Source organism: Impatiens glandulifera, chromosome 2 (genome assembly GCF_907164915.1).
Source record: "Impatiens glandulifera chromosome 2, dImpGla2.1, whole genome shotgun sequence".
NCBI classification, from domain to species: Eukaryota; Viridiplantae; Streptophyta; class Magnoliopsida; order Ericales; family Balsaminaceae; genus Impatiens; species Impatiens glandulifera.
Genome location: NC_061863.1, coordinates 62,791,196 through 62,810,022, shown reverse-complemented (window position 1 = coordinate 62,810,022; position 18,827 = coordinate 62,791,196). Strand labels below are relative to the sequence as shown.

The 18,827-nt window shown below is 30.1% G+C and overlaps 2 protein-coding genes across 2 annotated transcripts; one reads left to right on the top strand and one right to left on the bottom strand.

Annotated features, from left to right (window-relative positions):
- Positions 1–10,451: 10,451 nt before the first annotated feature.
- Positions 10,452–12,312, bottom strand: LOC124926397 (protein NRT1/ PTR FAMILY 1.2-like). The gene is made up of 3 exons (XM_047466614.1): positions 12,119–12,312; positions 11,392–11,951; positions 10,452–11,310 (listed from the first exon to the last, which is right to left on the bottom strand). The coding sequence occupies exons 1-3, from the start codon at positions 12,287–12,289 to the stop codon at positions 10,473–10,475; spliced, it is 1,569 nt and encodes a 522-aa protein (XP_047322570.1). The 5' UTR covers positions 12,290–12,312; the 3' UTR covers positions 10,452–10,472.
- A 4,687-nt stretch (positions 12,313–16,999) lies between these two features.
- LOC124926205 (GDSL esterase/lipase At4g10955-like) lies at positions 17,000–18,312 on the top strand. Its single transcript, XM_047466391.1, has 2 exons — positions 17,000–17,185; positions 17,253–18,312. The coding sequence occupies exons 1-2, from the start codon at positions 17,124–17,126 to the stop codon at positions 18,241–18,243; spliced, it is 1,053 nt and encodes a 350-aa protein (XP_047322347.1). The 5' UTR covers positions 17,000–17,123; the 3' UTR covers positions 18,244–18,312.
- The last annotated feature ends 515 nt before the right edge of the window (positions 18,313–18,827 follow it).

The window sequence follows — 18,827 nt, the reverse complement described above, 5'->3', positions numbered from 1 at the left end:
TCCACCTAGAGCTGGGCAATGTGTTAGATCAACACGATACAACAATATATTAGTACAGAACGACACGGGCAACTGCAAAATGAAATTCAAGAGCACCGTCGAGTGCTAAACTGCCTTTTGAGAAGTGTTAGAACAATGGATCCTGCAAGGAAAGAAGCGCGCATTCGCGCTACCAGAGAGCGCATAGAGGGTTCGGAGACGAGGCAGCAAGCGCTGCGGGCGGAGCAGGAAGACCTAATTGTGCGTGCTGTCACCCGCGGTCCCCGGGGAGACTAGAATAGAAGAGTCCGTCGACTCTTTTTAGTTTTAGAAGGTTTAAATTAAATAAGTGTCTGGAGACTCTTTTTAGTTTTAGAAGGTTTAAATTAAATTACATCTGAATTTTTTTAATAAAAATTTTGAAGCGAAATTTTTCTTAATTTAGAAAGTTAACACGTCGAACTAGAGTTGAGCATCATGCATAAACAGTTGTATTCGACTCGGGCAAGTCGTGTTATTCTCAATCGTGTCGTGTTGTGTAATGTCTCAATCTTATGTTAATTTAGTTAAAAAAAATCTTATGCGGGAAGTCATGACATGAATATTATATGTCCACCTAGAGTTGGGCAATGTGTTAGATCAACACGATACAACAATATATTAGTACAGAACGACACGGGCAACTGCAAAATGAAATTCAAGAGCACCGTAGAGTGCTAAACTGCCTTTTGAGAAGTGTTAGAACAATGGATCCTGCAAGGAAAGAAGCGCGCATTCGCGCTACCAGAGAGCGCATAGAGGGTTTGGAGACGAGGCAGCAAGCGCTGCGGGCGGAGCAGGAAGACCTAATTATGCGTGCTGTCACCCGCGGTCCCCGGGGAGACTAGAATAGAATAGTTCGTCGACTCTTTTTAGTTTTAGAAGGTTTAAATTAAATAAGTGTCTGTAGACATTTATTTAGAGAATCAATAGATTCCTTTTCAGAAGCGATTCATCCTTCCCGAACGCAGCATACAACTTTACAAAAAAGTTATAAGAGAGGCGCACAGACCAATTAATTGTATCGGTCGTATTCTTGAATTTGGAATGAAAAATCCAAAAAAAATTCACAAAAAAATAAATTATAATTGGATGGGAAATATGATATTATCTCACTCGAGTCGTGACTCAGACACGACACAAGCACGAGACGACACGACTACGACACAATTATGAGTTTATACGATCTTAACATGATCACGAGTCGACACGGTCACAACACAAATATAGACACGACACGAGCACGAGTATACACACGAAACGACATAAACATAATTACTAGTTACATTACCTAAGCTATTCAACTTTATATTAACATTTTCTCTAAATCTATTTATATTCTCATTTAATTAATAAATAATTAATTTTATAATTCTAATATATATAATTTAAATTAAACAAATTAAATTAAATATTAAAATAAAATTTTAACTTAAATAATATAAATAAGAATAAAAATAAATAAATTATATGGAGGCAGTTGAATATAATAAATGAAGAAGAAATTAAGATTATAAAGGAGTAAGAAAATTAAAAGAAATTAGCTTGAAAACAACAAATGAACGATTTCTTTACTTTGGGATCTAATTCAGAGTCATCAATGCTACTCTTTGAGGATTCAATATTAATGGATGATGATCATCGTGGCCATTACTATCTAGGAGGAGGTCAATTGAATGATACAGCAACAATTTATATTTGTGATATGAAATCGTGGATAGTTGAAGACTATCTTTTTTTATGATATATTTACTGATGAACCTCTAAGTTTCTAGTAATATTATTATGCATTTTCTATAATTATGTTATTATTTTTTTCTGTTAATAAGTTTAATTAAGTATTTGCTTTACTTTTTAGTTTGGTTTGAAGTGGCTCCGTTGAAGTTAACTAAAGTTTGAATGTTCTATGAGCCTGTACAATAGAGAGTAAGGTCATCTATACTACTACTTCTCTTTTGATACTAATAAAATTTTCAAATAAATTGTTTTTTCTCTTTTTATTTTTGAATAATCATTTAAAAAGTGTAAAACTCATTTTAAATAATTTATATTCAAATTATTATTTATAAAATTTTATGTTAAAATTTATATCTACACATTTTACATATTTAACAAATTAATTAATTAAATAACATATCTATCACATTTAACTTAATAAATTAATTTAAATTTTCTAAAATTAAAATAATGAAATTAAATAATAATCATATTTTTTAATTTTTACTAACAATATAATTTAATATATATATATATAAAAAAAAATAATAATTAATGTGTGTCAAGACACGACATGACACGCATGAAAACAGACATATACACGACACTATTGGGTCGAAATGATGATCAGTTGTAGTCGAAATAATACGAAACACGAATTTAAACACGAGTTAACACGACACGAATAAACTTGTGGACACAAATTAATACGACACAAAAGAGCCTATGGGTCAATACACGACACACATAAGATTGAGACATTACACAACACGACACGATTGAGAGTAACACGACTTGCCCGAATCGAATACAACTGTTTATGCATGATGTTCAACTCTAGTTCGACGTGTTAACTTTCTAAATTAAGAAAGATTTCGGTTCAAAATTTTTAACTCCTAATTTTTTATAAAAAATTATCGGCTCAACACGTAGCCGTGTTATAAATGATAAAACACTAAGATATTTTATTTGAAAACATAAAAAAAATTACAATTCCGATTTAAAAAAAAGTATAATTGAAAATTATAAAATTATAATTTCAATTCTTAATCTTAAATGATATAAAAAAACTAAGAATTATAATTACACCCCACTTCTAATTTCAATTATATGTTTACCAAACACATCCTAAGGATTATTTCATGTCTTTTTTGTCAAAATAATTTTTTTTAATGGAAAAATAGGTTAGTTGAGTTTTTAATTTGTTAAATTATTATAAGGATATGTTTGGTAATCATAAATTTTAAATTGGATAGTTCAATTCCAATTCATAATTTTGATTTTTTGATAGATCATTTAAATTTAAAATTAAGAATTAAAATTAAAATTTTAATGAAATTCAAACTAATGTAATTTTATAATTCTCCATCTACTTTTTATTTTATTTAAGAATGATAATTTCGATATTTTTTTATGTTTTCAAACAAAATATCTTATTATCTTATTATTTACAACATGATTAATGTGTTTAACGTGTTGAATATATATATATATATATATATATATATATATATATATATATATATATATATATATATATATATATATATATTGAATTTAAAATTTTAAAATGTCAAAATTGATATATTTTTACTAATTTAGTGAATTAATATATAATATATTATAGAATTTACTTAAGTGGTTATATTAAATTAATATTTTAATAATATAAATAATTTATATTCAAATTATTTTTATTATAATATTTTTCAAACTATAGTAATTGAATTTGAATTAAAATTTACAGTTTGAAAAAAACTTAAGAATCGAATTGTAATTATTGTGAATTGTTATGAAATTGGAATTAGAATTCTAATGTCATTTCTAATTTCAAAATCTACTAATCTAAACAAACTATAATATCATTTTGTATTTGAAATTTAAATTTTATAAAGAAAAAGTAAGGATATTTTAGTTAGAATTATAAAAACATAATAGATATGTAGTTAAAATTTATAAAGAAAACAGGTAAAATTTCAAAAAAAATCTAAAAAAAAGTCTACATCAAACAAGCTCTGAGTAGCTAGGGTATTGTATAGAAGTCTTATAAGATAGCCTTGATGGTGAAAAAGTCTTTGTAAGATCTCTGCCAAATAGGTAAGTTTGTTACCTTTTAAAGAAAGAAAAAAAAGCAGTACATTCAATAAATAAGTAATGCCTAGACATGTTTTTCTTTTAATCGGAGGTAACAACTTACCAAAGCGATATCAATAGCTGGTCCGAGAGGATGATAAACCACATTGGGATTGAGATACGACCCATACTCTTACGAGAGGCATTAGTGGGGAAGGCATTGGGCGAAAGCCTGAAGGAACAATGCCGCGTATAGAAGGTCCACGGGTCATGAACTTCATTTTCCAAAGAGGAAGCAATGACTATATATAAAGAATAAGCATTGACTAACTCTTTGTCAGACTACCAGCAGTCGCGGTAATACAGAGGATGCAAACGTTATCCGGAATGATTGGACGTAAAGTGTTTGTTAGGTGGCTTTTTAAGTCCGTTGTCAAATCCCATAACTCAATCCTGGACCGACGATAAAAACTACGAAGCTGGAATACGATAGGGTTGAGGGAATTTCTGGTTGAACAGTACAATGGTTATAGATTGAAAAAAATAATTACAATCTAACATTATTTAATTGATTATATTACTCAAAATATTAATATATTTTATTTTGGGTTAAATGTTTTTTTATTATTATTTTAAAAAACTTTTAAATTATTATTAAATAATCCAACATTTACTTGCATAAATGATTACCAAACCACTCAACTCATTGTCTCATCTTACCACTCAAACTCAACCTAATCTAACCTATAGAATTGTGACAAGAAATTAACATATGTATCCTTAATTAATTTCCCTGTTCAATATTGAAATGATATATATAAAGAGAGAGAGAGTTATGGGCTTAATTTGTAAGGTAATTATAACATTAGAACTGAAAAGGAAGAAATAAATAAAGTTTTGTTTGGAAGTGGCAGAAAGTAGGACCCATTTTGCATAAAAGACAGTTGGGTTGCAGCAATGATTGTAGAGAGAAGAAGAAAAAGAAGAAAATGTTTAATTAATTAATTAATGGTGGGGGTAAGTGCGTGCGTGGCTTCTTTTGCATGCGTTTGATCCCACAATACTACTTGAGAAGAAAGTGATATGAATTCATAATGGAGACTCTTATTATTTTGATTGATTCATTCATCAATTCTCATGGAAAAATCAATCAATTCCCATCATTATTATTATTATTATTCACTTTTCTATTCCATCTCAAATAACTTTCATTTTGTCACCATCCTTCCCATTCCTTAATTTTATATATATATATATATGTCTAGAAAAAATTGATTTTATTTATTAGCTAGGGAACTTACATTAATGTCTTTAGAATATAATTTAATTGATATATGTTATTTGAATTCTTAATATTCTTCCATCAAACATGCATGATAGTCTATCTTCAATATTTTTCTAATAAATCTTTTTAATTTTTTTTTTTAAAATATGACCATGCATATCATAATCAAAACACATGCATTAATAGTGAGTTAATATGTTTTGAGGAAATTAAGAAGATAGCTTGAAATGGGCTGGATGAACATCGTATAATTTTTGGAGGGGAAATTAATTAATTAATTGGAAAAAGGATGCATAAATATTATATTATATACAGCTAGGTGCCTGGTATAATAATAATACGAGGGAGGATGTGACAGATTCATGAAGGGGAAACAGCTGGAATTTTGTCAATAAACGGGACTAGTACTATTTCGGGACCTCTTTATCTTCACCATTGTTTTATGTGGGATATTTCTATTTCATCTTTCTTTCTTTCGAATCAATTTTTTAAATAATCATTTTATTTACGCTTCAAATCAATTAAGTCTATTTAGTAATAATCGAATGATTTTATTAATTAATTATTTTAAAACTTTTATATTTTAAAAAATTAAATTTTGATATATTTTAAATATGTTCCAGTCAATTACTCAACTTTTAAAAACTCAAATTAAACAAAAAAAAAATAATAAATAATTCAACGAAATCCGATCAAGGCACAATTTTATTATAAATCAAAATATTTTTAGTGTTTAAAAATTTATTAGCTAGTTTGAAATAAAATGAAGTTATTTAAAAAATAACCCCATATCAAACAAGTCCATATTTTGGTTGAACAATGTTCCCACTCCTCTTTTATTCAAACTAGGTTTATGTTTACGCGTGGTTTTGCAGCCAAGATATTCATATTCTTAATTATTAAATAAATTTTTAACTTACTCATTTATTATAATTTCATTGAACTAGGAAATTTTAAGACTTTGTATATATTTTGTTTTTATATATTCTTATTGGTCATAATATTTTCTAAATCTCTTTTCCAAAAATCAACCGCCTACTAAACACTAATGATTACAATAAATGTATTGATGTGTTATTAATTAATTGATAATTCATAACATGTATAGACTATAATCGGGGTTGAAAAGTTTTTTTTTTAAGATTTTTTTTAATAATATGCTGGTATGATTCAATTTATTACGCTTAATATTAAACTCAAATAACTTATCATTTTATCTTACATTCATTATCAATTACATTTTTTTTTTTTTGAAATAGTCCATTATTATAAAGAAGGAGACTCCTTTAAGAAGAAAAATAAAAATTAAGATAATAAAAAACAAATAATAATAAAACTTAATAAAATAAACAAATAACAAAATAAACCACGTGGACATAAATAAAGAAATTAATGGCCATAAGTTTCGTACGAATATAAAAAAGCTTTATAGATAATAAATATGGTTACCATTACATTAAAAAATATATAATATTTTTATTTTTATTAAAATATAAACCTTAATATATGACAAAGACATGAACTTAAATTCTGATGAATTCTCGTGAGGAAATATTTCGGAATATTTAAAAATAAATTTATCAGTATATAATTAAACATTTCTCCAACCATTGCCTTTTTAGTACCTATGAATAATCACGAGTTCATGAAATTTACGAGCTATATAATATTCGTTGCATCGAATACTCTTAAAATACAATCAATTAACCGTCTCAAACCACAAACCTGGACTATGAACGTTTTTTTCGTAACACAAATATGTTGCTCTATAGATTTTGGTGGAACATCACGAGTCCCCGACCAATTTATCATATACTTTCGTCTAATTAGAGTAGCTTATAAACTATATGTCCGGAAACCCTTTGACATCATAAACATAACAACTTGACATTGTAACATTCTTTAAATTATGACAGATTTAAAATACAAAATAATGATATCTTAAACAAATAAGAACAATTAATTTTAATATTGGTCAAGCTCCCCCAGTCCCCATTTAGTTAAGTATTTACTTTTTAACTTGTATAGTTTCTTTTTCATCTTTATGATAATAGGATAGGATCCAATGACATCTTGCTCCTAGCTTTAGCATCTAGAGGTAAATTGAGATAAGTTTGGGAAAAATTAGGATTGTTAATAGCTATAAAATCATACATCTAAGTGTTTAATATTTTGTGTTATACATAATAATATTAATATTAATAATAATAATAATAATAATAATAATAATAAATAAATAAATAGTCCGCAAAAGGAATATAAGTTGTAAAATATGAAAATCTACTGGAACCACGTCCAACCAACAATAAAATTGATAATCGAATAATATTTTATCCAATAACCCACTCAAGTAAAAAAAAATTGTGAACACATAACTCGTAAACATACTTAACCATTTAATTAAGCGCATAATTTTTCGTCTAACGAGCTCGAACTCAGGACTTCTCAAGGAGGCTGAGAATATCAACATTTTGTTGTCGTTAGACTAGAAGGGGAGATTAACCGACTAAAATAGCTCAAGTGATTTCTAAGAGAATAAAGTCATTAATTCAAAAATAAAATAAAATTCTATCCAATCTATCAACTTAAACAAAGTTTTCATAACTATACCAAATAAAAAATAAAATAAAAAGTCCTTTTAGAGCAATTGAATAGACTCTTAAAATTTTGGTTGAATATAATATTGAACTTCAATTCAGATAAGCAAATTTATAATTCAAGAAATTCACTTGTCTCTCATACCTATTTTTTTTAATAATATAAAAAAAATTAATATGACTAATTTTATTTTAAAATAATATATTAAGAGAACTACTGGTAATATAAAAGGTTTATAAGTATAAATATCAAATAAGCCCGCATATTCTTAGTCGACGATTCGAATCCGAGCCAAAATAAAAAAAAAATTAAGTTAAGTTCATATATTTTTGGGTTTGGGTTGACTTATTTAACCTAATTAATAAACATGTTAAAATCGAGTTGGTCTTAAATGACCTAAAGTAGATCCGTCAACCTGTCATCATTTCATTTGTAAAATTTTTTGTGTTTACCATTTTACTCACTCAATCATTGGATTTTCTTATGTAAATTTGTGATTTAACTTTATTTTTATTTTAATGTTATTTTAATTTGAAATAAAAATATTATATTAATTATATCGAATTAAATTGAGTTAGGTCAATCGAGTCAATCAGGTCGGGTTTAAGTCAAATATTAAAAATAAACCAGTTAGGATCAAAATTCTCTTCCTATAATACATTAGTAAAACTATATCATTAATGCATTAACTTTCCATTTATCTTTATGCTTTAAACTGGACCCTTTTAGGACATCGTTCAAGTTTGGTGATTACTTGCCACAACAACAAATTAAATCTCATGTTCATTATAAATTTATTTATTAAAAGTGTCATTAAAAAAGCCATAATTAAAATATAAAGAACTGTTGTATATCTACATTAGGTAGCACAAGAAACTTGGGTGACAAATGTGTGGGGAGACCATAAATAAATAAATAAAAGTAATTAATTAGAGCAACAAAAACAATTAATGATAAAATGTAGTTGATGAGTTCAAACATGGACACAGTAATAATATATAACACTAACTTAAAATGTTTTAAGTTATAATTTTGAATTATAACCATTTTTTTAATAATCACACACTGACTTTGCTATTCCCAATTCTATATATCTGCAGGTCATTATAATTTACCCACTACACAAATAATAATAAGAATAACTTTGGGGACCAGACCAGACCACCATTATAACCGGAGACAGAGAGATGATTGTTGGGGGGCTAAACGAAAAGAGGTAAACTCCAAATTAAGAATGAGGACAACAATATGGAGTCTGGGAGGAAGATTATCAAATGAAGTAGGGTCCCCCCCTACCTTTTAAAGGAAAATGATATATTAATATAGTCCTACACTTCTCCTTAGACCCACTGCTTGCCACGTGTCATCCCATTGGACCATTTTTACATTAGCATCAAAGCCCCAAGACTTACAAATGTTTACAAATGACCCAATTTGTATAAGTTTTAGGCCCATTGAAGATCCAAAATCTGGAAATGGTACAACAAAACTCATGGGCACAACTCAATTTCATATTTTCAGTGATAAAAAATCAAAATAAATAACATTTTGCAAAACACTAATAATTGTTTTTTACCATCATTAATCTTTTTTTACTACAAATTTTCACATATTTTACACTAAATTCAAACAAAATTATTTTTACTATTATATTGTCAATTTTATATATAACTTAGCAAGTAACTCATAAAAATAGTTACCTAATATAACAAAGTCTCATTTTCAACTTTCACTGCAGATCTAACCAAAAAAAAAAAATACTTTCTAACCAATTAACAAATACATTATAAATTATAACTTTTGTGTATGAATTGTGGCTAAAATCTAGACAAACTTCATTTGTATTTTAAGTTGTCACCCTCTTTCCAAGCCAATCTAGATCACAATTGGTACTCCTTCCATTTATTAGATTAATTATTTACCATGGCACACTATATATATATATATATATATATATATATATATATATATATATATATATATATATATATGGGCGATGAATACATTATACATCATCTTCAATTCCTTCCTTCAACTTTACTTGATTCACAATTTCGAAATACTTGTTTTGTAAAAACGGAATCATGAATTAGTTGGAATGTGGTATTCGTACAATTTTTAAGTTATTGAGGAGGCACGGATGCAGTATCGATTTTTTTTTTTAATTTAAAAAACTATTGCAACATCGATAATCATTAGTTATGACTTTCACTTAAAATTAAAACGTTATTTTTTTAAATTTTGTAGACCAATTTTTTTTACTATTAACCTATTGGGGTGAATAATTGATTAAATGTAAAAAATGAATGATTTGAAGATAAACTTTAGGGTCAGAAAAAACATCATCAAGAGGAAGTCTCATGTTAATAAAACAGTTATACAAATGAGTCACTATATTCTAAATTGTAATAAACTAAATGGTAACAAGCTAGTAATTATCAATTTCTTTACATGCACACTATCAAAATCTGTTTATTATTTGTATTTAAACATAGTAAACTAGTCTTCGACCATTTATGATGCTTAGGAAGACACACAATATAAGGTATTTGTGTTTATTATTTATATTTAAACACCGTCATCTCGCCTGCCTCTCGACCTCTTATCCATAACACGACACATAACACTAGAGCTGCCATACATGTATTAATTTTTTTCTTTTTTAAAAATAAAATTTGTATTAATAAAATCTATAACTAAATTAATGCTGACTTATTTATACATGTTTATTTTGTCATGTTACAGTTCTTACATAACTATTTAAGTGAAAAAACTATCACTTTCAATTATTTCTTGTAGAGGCATAGTAATGCCTACTACAAACCATAAAATAGAAAACATTAACCAAACTAAGGCCAGTAAGAACCCAATAAAAGTAATCATAGTGACCTTTGTTAATATTACTAGAGACCCAACTCTCATTTCCTCCTCCTTTGGTAATCCCATCAATGCTATTCATTATAAGGCTAGCTAATACTCCACCTAAACCCATGGAAATGGCTGAAAGATTAGCCGCAATGCTAGTCATACCTTTAGGCAACACACACATATACAGCTCCATCTGAGCCACCATATTGAGTGCCTCCGCCACACCCATCAACACGCTATGAGGCACTAGCCAAAACGCGGACATTGGAACCATACCTTTCGGATTATCCACAAGCCCTTCTTTTATTGCAACAGATCGCCTCACACTCTCCACGTAAGCTGCCACAACCATGGATAAGAATGAAATGAATATCCCTAGTCCCATCCTAGTGACGGGGCTCAACCGTGCAGGCCTTCCAAGAATATAAGATGCGACTGGAATGAGAATGCGGTCGTATAGCAATACCCAAGCCACCAAGGAAATGATCATGAATATAGAGAAGGATGCGGCTGGTATTTGAAAATTTCGTGTGATGCGTCTGTCCATTGAACCGGCTTGCAAGACTGGGAATGATGGTTGGCTGAAATTTACAGCCAGTAGGATCCCTGTGGACCAAAGTGGGATTAACATGATTAGTTTCTTCAAGGCTTCCACTTGATCCACAGTGCAAAGGGTCCATGGATTTGATGCACTTCCGTTTGGACTAAGGTCCTCATTTGGATCTTCAATCATACAAGACTTGTTCAAAAACCTACGTACGTCCAAGAACCAATCATTAATGAGAACCAAATCAATTGATGCATGTAAACAATATTAGATCATAAATGTGTACCTTATTTTCTCACTAGGAACGGCTAGTACAGAATTCATATCGTGGTGATACAACAAATCATTTTCATTTGATGGAAACAAAAGATTTCTCTTCTTGAAAGAAGCTACCATCACTTGAACAAACCCTGTGATCAAGCTGGAATTCGGCTTTGATTTCACATACAAAGAGGAGGCCAAGAAGAAAGAAAGGGCTGCCAAGAACATGAGCACTAAAGGAACTCCAAATCCAATTTTCCAGCCCAAGTTATCTTGAATATACACAACAAATGTCATCGCAATCACAACTGACAATGCAGAGGTAGCACTGTACCAGTTTATGTACGTCTCCATGGCACCTGTTCTGTTCAAGCTCTGTGCATCATCTTGGAGCTGATCTGCGCCGAAGGCCATTGAAGCCGACCGGATACCCCCAGCTCCAATGGACATGAGCAAGAACGAAGAGCACAAAAACATGAGTTGAAAGATTGTTGGGGAGATACATGAGTTGTTGTTGGATGAATCTACACATGGAGTAGGCCTTGCTTGTGGAATCATAGTCGTCAGCCACAAAATTACTGTTCCCTATCATAGTCGTTAATAATAAAATTGGAAGATCTTGTAAGTCAGATCGTTCGAAATTACTATCCCTATTATTAGCAGCAATGGAGAGAAAAACTCAAGATCATGAGTTGCGAAACATATATACAAATGAACTCAGATTCAGACAATAAGAAATCTATAGCACTTACCAAGAAGCTGAGAATGCAGCCATAGGCGATCATCCGGTAACGGCCAACAAAGGAATCGGAGAAGTACGCTCCGATTACGGGGAATAAACCGTTAGTGGCGGACCAACAATAGAGAATATTGGAGCTAGAAATCATCTCCAAATGGTATACATTCATCAAGTAGGTTATCATGTTCGATGACAGTCCAAAACTGGCAACCTTTTCGAATGTCTCGTTAGCTGAAAATCATACTAATTGCATTACACAAAACTGGAAAACAGAAAAAGAATAGGAAACGAAACGATAATCGATGGAGAAGTGTATGTTCAAACCTATGATGAAAGGAATGGTTCGAAAACCGCCCTTCTTAGAGCCCTGATCTAGTAGAAGAGCTTCTCTCCCTTCCGTTTTCTCTTCGTGCATGTTATTCTCCATTAAGAGGCTAATCTCCGCTCTTCTCCGGCAGGCTCTCTTCTTCTCCGGCAGACTCAGCCACTATTAACCGTTTGCTTTCAGTCGCTAATTTACAAGGACTGGCCGCCGGAGAAAACTAAATACTCAACTTCTCAGGAATATTAATAGAACAAAATTTAAATAGTCCAACTAGGAACAAATAACTCTTTACACTTTTAAATATTATAACGAAGACCAATTTATTGCAATAAAATATAAACAATAATATACATAAACGTAATTACTCAAGACAGATCGAATTTTATTTGGACTTACTCGTTATTAATAGTTATTAATAGGATTAGGATTTATCCAAATTTAAGTAAATAATTCAAAAAGGTCAAATTTAAGCTCTCCGGTCCATTATAATTTTGGATCTCTTAGGTCAAATTTCACCATTTGAGCTACTTATTTATAAATTATACAAAACCATGTTTTTAGTGTAGAATTTAATTTTAGTGAATTAAGAGTTTTCCATAATACATTATTCATTAAATATAAAAAATAAATGATTTTGAAGACAAACTTTAGTCAGATCATAAATGACCCATAAATAAATAAATAATTTAAAGACAAACTTTAGTCAGAAAAAACATAAATGACCCATAACGACAGCCTCAATTTAACGATCATTTGACCATCAGTAGGGTCATGTTAATAAATCAGATCATGACAAAAGTGTAAAGTAGTCCTTAACTTTTGATGACTTATATAAATGAGTCATTATATTCTCAATCATAACAAACTAAATGGTAACAAGCTATTAATTATCAATTTCTTTTCCGACACACCATCAATATCAAAAATATGTTTATTATTTGAATTTAAACATAGTAAACTACTTTTAGACCTTTTATGCCTAGAAGACACGCAATAATATAAGGTATTTGTGTTAATTATTTATATTTAAATACTATCAACTCATCACTACCTTTTATCCCTGGACACCATATATACATAAAACATGTAATTTGTGCTTATTATTTGTATTACACATGCCTTCAATTTCTTTGTACAAACAAATATCACAAGTGACTTGTACTTATATACACTTCTAAATATTAATTTATTTGCATTGTCATTTTTGTCTTTCAACTATATTATTTGGCTTTTATGTAATCAAACTTAAGTGTGCCAATATAAATTTTACTCTCAACTTAAAAAGTCCTAATTTCACTTAAAAAAATCATATTTTCAATTTTAAGAAAATAATTATTTTGTTAACTTTAATTAAAATCAAGACGAGTTAGTATATATAACGCCTTAATTTTTCTTACAATGAAACTAATAAATATTAGATATCTCTAAAACTAAGTATATGTCCGAGCATAACACCACACTCATGTGTTCAATTTTTATTTTTATTTTTGCCTGTGCACGATTCACTACAATGATATATGCAGGGAATGGCCAGTACTGGGGTAAACCCCCTATTTACTAAACATATAAAATATTTACTTAAAATTTATTGTTTTATTTATACATAATATGTTATATCTTAAGATGAACTTGAAATTTATAGTTATGGATTCAAATCTTAACAAAAACATTTTTTTAAATTACACCTAAGGTAACAAAAAAAAATCATTATTTTTTCTACGTGGGATTGGGACCCCACTGGGACAGACCAAATCTCGGGATAGACTCTGGTTATATGTATGTATGTCTCTGAACATTTTATGCCTAGACACAACAAGCAACATAAATTCGTCTAGTTATTTAAAATGTTAGAAATTCTATCTTAGGTTGGGCTACAAAAAAAATTGTCATACGCATGAAGATTAGAGCTTGTGAAAAGAGTTACTATGGGAATCATTGGCTACTAAGGATGGCAATAGGCAGTTCGGGGTGGAGAATGCATTTACCATCCCCGCCCCATTCAGTTTCGGGGAATTCTCGCGAGGCATCGTTAATAAAATATTTATTATAAAAAAAATTATACAATAAAATTATAAAAACAGGTTTTTTAATATAATATATTGAAATTTAATATTATTGTATAAAAATAAATTTATTACTCTAATAAAATATAATTAATAAATAAATATATTAGTAATTTAATATATTTAATTAAAAAAACGCCCCAAACGGGACAATTTGGTTCGGTTTTTACAGGGCAGTTTCAAATTGTCATCATTATTTGCTACTAGGCACAACAAATAGTCATTCTAATAAAAGTCATGGCTAAATTTAGGGGTGAGTCGGTACGGTATATCTTAATGTTTTATCCATACTTTATACCTTACCTAAAATTTCGGTATGCAAAAAATGCATATTTTTACCTTACCTTGATTTTGGTATACCTTATATCGATATACCTTAATTTTGGTATACAAAAAATTCATACATTTACCTTATCTTAATTTTCGGTATACCTTAATTTCGGTACGGTATCGGTAACCTTTAATACCTAAAAACCATATTAACTTAAAAAAAATCAATCTCATCGGTAAGGTAGAGATTGCATATATTGAATAATATTTCAAAAATTATATTTCTATAATTAACTTAATATAAAATTTATTTAATTCTTTCCTTATAAATATTATATATATATATATATATATTATATTTTAACTTATAAATACTATTTCGGTATATCTCGATATACCAAAATTATAAAAATCTCATACATTTACCGTACTAATAATTTCGGTATCGGTATCATACCTTACCTTTTTTCGGTATACCTTAAAAATCGATATTTTCGATATATTGCGGTACAATATTTTCGATATACCTTTAATATCGGTAAATTTTCCCACCCTTAGCTAAACTGAATATGTTGATGAGAGACTTCATCTTAGATACTCAAGGAAGAGGAGACAAAAAAGTCAAATTGGAAACTATATGTACCCCAAATAAAGAAGGAGAGTTTGACATTAAAAATTGTGTCATATGAAATTGAGCGCTCACAATTAGACATGTATGGACCATTGAGATGAAAGCAGATTCATTGTGGGTCAAATGGGTTCATACGATATTCATGAAAAAGAGAAGTCAGCATATGAACATGCCAAATTAAAAATGAAATGGCATAATCTTTGAAAAAATCCTAAGAACTAGACGAGAGGCATATCAAATTATGAAGTTTAGAATTGGTAATGGAAGGAAAATATTATTCTGGTATGATCCGTGGCTAGAGATTAATCCCATAATTCTTCGGGAGAAATTCTAATTTATCATAGTCAGAATCAGAAAAATTGTCTTTTGTACTTAGTTAGAGATATTCAAGAAAGAAAATGCTCCTCTATTCTGAGGAGTATTCCAAAATGAGTTAAAATTCTGAATATGATCAATAATATTCAATTCAATGCAGCTCTATTATGAATGGAAAGTTCGTAGCAGAAAAATAATGGAAGATCATTAGAACAAAGGAGGTGGTGGTCGATTGACATAAAATAATATGGTCTTCAAAAGTTATACCTCGACACCGATTCATCTTTTAGCTGACATTCAAGAAAAGATTGATGACAAGATTCAGAATTAAGAAGTATATGAATATTCCAGACGTCAATTGCCCAATCTGCGTAGTAAAAGAGTAAAGTATTGACCACCTGTTTGGGAAGTGCGCGTTTGTATCCAAGATATGGATCAATTTTGTTTAGAACATTAATATCACTAACTTTTCAAATACATAGAACGAAATCATAGAGCTTGTAAAGAAAAATGTTAAGGGCGATAACTTCTATACGAATGTTTTCAAATGCTTTTTTGGAGCTCTGGTCTATAATATCTGGACAGAACAAAATACAAAAATTCATAGCACAAATAAGATAATAGAAGGAAAAGTTTGGGATGATATTATTTATGATGGTAACGCTCTCATACATACATGGAGGGGAATGCCGATTAATGAAGAAAGTTGAAAACTCAGTCAAAAGTAGGATATCCTCTATAAAATCATTACAAAACAAGTTTAAATAGTCTTGTTTGTTGTTCTGTAATTGAATTGTTTGAAAATCGGTTGGTGTTTTCAACAAATGTAGGGTCTATCTAGCTTTGTTTTCTTGACATTCATTTACCACTTTTGAGATTTTTTTAATGAAATAACACTAAACCGTTTTAAAAAAAACGCAATCCTGTTACACTAGTTTTTATTAATTATATTTAAATACCGTACACTCGTTTCCGACCTTTTATACCATAAGACACGAAGCCTATTCATATGCAGGCTTGTTTCATGTCAAAACCCCACTTAGCTTATATAAAAAAAAAAATGAGAAAGACTAGCTGGCTAGAGGAACGAGTCCGGTTATTGTTAATGAGTTCTGGTTATTCTTGGTCGAAAGTGTGAAAAATGATTCAATAATAATACAAATTCAAACTATTAATTGATCCCAAGTCAATGAAGTAATTAGTTATTGAACCAAATATTTAGAAACATTAATTTTTGGCAGGCTGTAGATCAGTGATCCATCATCCCGGTTGGTCTGAAATAAACAAATGTTTCCCACAAAACCTTACTTCTTCATTGACTTGATCAAAGCTTCAACCATACATACAAATGGCAAATCATAATTCATAATAAGAAGAAGGGATCAAGGATTAACATCTCCTCCACAAGCTAATAATGCCCTCAGATAGGGAGATTTTCGGTCTCTCAGGACCGGTCCATCTTACCGCTCTTGATTGGTATGATCCCTAAGATAAAACCTCACCAGATTTTGTTCATATTTTGCTCTAATTCAATCTGCTGCAGGAAAAACCCAATTCACCGGAGATCTGTTGCAGCCAGTCTAGTTCAGGGAGTCTACATCCAAGAACGTGACCGCCAACAGAGCCGCCTTGGGCCTGAATCCCTGGCACCCCCTTGGTGGGAATTCTTCCATTTTCAGCTCAACCACATACTGCTTGACGAATCAGATCTCTCCATTTTCGGTGCCATATACGAATCCAAGTTATGGAACCCACATCACAATTATCCCGGCCAGAGCCCTCCAAAATATGTCATTGCCTTTCGTGGAACAATCACAAAAAAACACACCAGAATGCAGGATCTAAAGCTCGACCTACATTTACTCGCCGATAAACTTCAACATACCCCCCGCTTCAAGCTAGCAATGGCAACCATTCAAGACATGATCAAGAATGTCGGCGCAGCCAATTTTTGGGTAACGGGTCATTCTCTAGGATCGGCAATCGGACTTCTGGCCGGGAAAAACATAGTGAGGAAGGGTTTGGGGTTTATCGAGAGTTACTTGTTCAATCCGCCTTTTGTCTCGGCTCCAATAGGGAAGATCAAGAACGAAAAGCTTAACCACGCCGTACGGTTGGCAACGAGCTTCGTGACGGCGGGTGTATCCGCGGCGGTACACGGCGGCGGCGGCGAGGGTGAAATGGGATTCGAGTGTTTGTCGGAGTGGATTCCTTATTTGTTTGTGAATTCGTATGATCCGATTTGTATGGAGTATGTTGGGTATTTCGAACATAGAGTGAAGATGGAAGAAGCCGGTGCCGGTGCCGGAAGGATAGGACGGTTGGCGACGCAGAACTCGATAATAGGGAGTTTGATTGGAGGAGGAAGAAGAAGGCGGGAAGATGGGGAAACTGCGCATCTTCTTCCATCGGCATTTGTGACAGTGAATTTGAGCAATTCGCCGGACTTGAAAACGGCTCATGGGATTCATCAATGGTGGAATCCGCATATTCAGATCGAGTCTAAGCTCTATAAGTTTCTGGTTCCTAATTAATTAGACCCAATTCTTTAAAATTTATGTCTGTCTATCCAAATTCATGATTAATTTTCTTTGTGGAACTCATATTTCAACAAGGTTTTAGTATTGAAAATTCATCAAGTATTATTATAATTAAGGATTTTTTTTTTAATTTTGAATGCATTTTTATTTTTGTAAGTAGGATTACATGGTTCTCTTCTCATTAAGTTTCACTTATATTTTTAGCTAAAATGTTAAAGAGCAATTAAAAAAAATTAGAGTTAAAGGTAAGTTAAAAAAAATGATTTTTTTTTTTTTAAAATTGGCTCGAAATAATTATAAAAAAATAATAGGTAAGTAAAAGGAATTGATAGGATGCGATTTATAAAAACTGGCACAGAGTCAATGGACAAAAATTATTATTAATGTTTTTTTTAAAGTTGAAATATGTATATTCTTTAGGTTCTTACCTAAATTTTAATTATTTAAAAGAAAAATTATTTATTATAAAATATTATTTGAACATTAAAGAAAGTAAACATACTTGAGAGATAAACAAATATTATATATAAATTTTTATTTTTGAGAATGATGAAATATGTTTCTCATTTGGAGCACAA

What these genes read in the sequence shown, in the direction of transcription:
- LOC124926205 (XM_047466391.1), top strand. Translation starts at nt 17,124, where the DNA reads ATGCCCTCAGATAGGGAGATTTTCGGTCTCTCAGGACCGGTCCATCTT. An exon ending in CATCTTACCGCTCTTGATTG is followed by an intron (nt 17,186 to 17,252) that starts GTATGATCCCTA and finishes AATCTGCTGCAG; the next exon opens with GAAAAACCCAATTCACCGGA.
- LOC124926397 (XM_047466614.1), bottom strand. Translation starts at nt 12,289, where the DNA reads ATGATAACCTACTTGATGAATGTATACCATTTGGAGATGATTTCTAGC. An exon ending in GCTGCATTCTCAGCTTCTTG is followed by an intron (nt 11,952 to 12,118) that starts GTAAGTGCTATA and finishes CGACTATGATAG; the next exon opens with GGAACAGTAATTTTGTGGCT. An exon ending in GTTCCTAGTGAGAAAATAAG is followed by an intron (nt 11,311 to 11,391) that starts GTACACATTTAT and finishes GGACGTACGTAG; the next exon opens with GTTTTTGAACAAGTCTTGTA.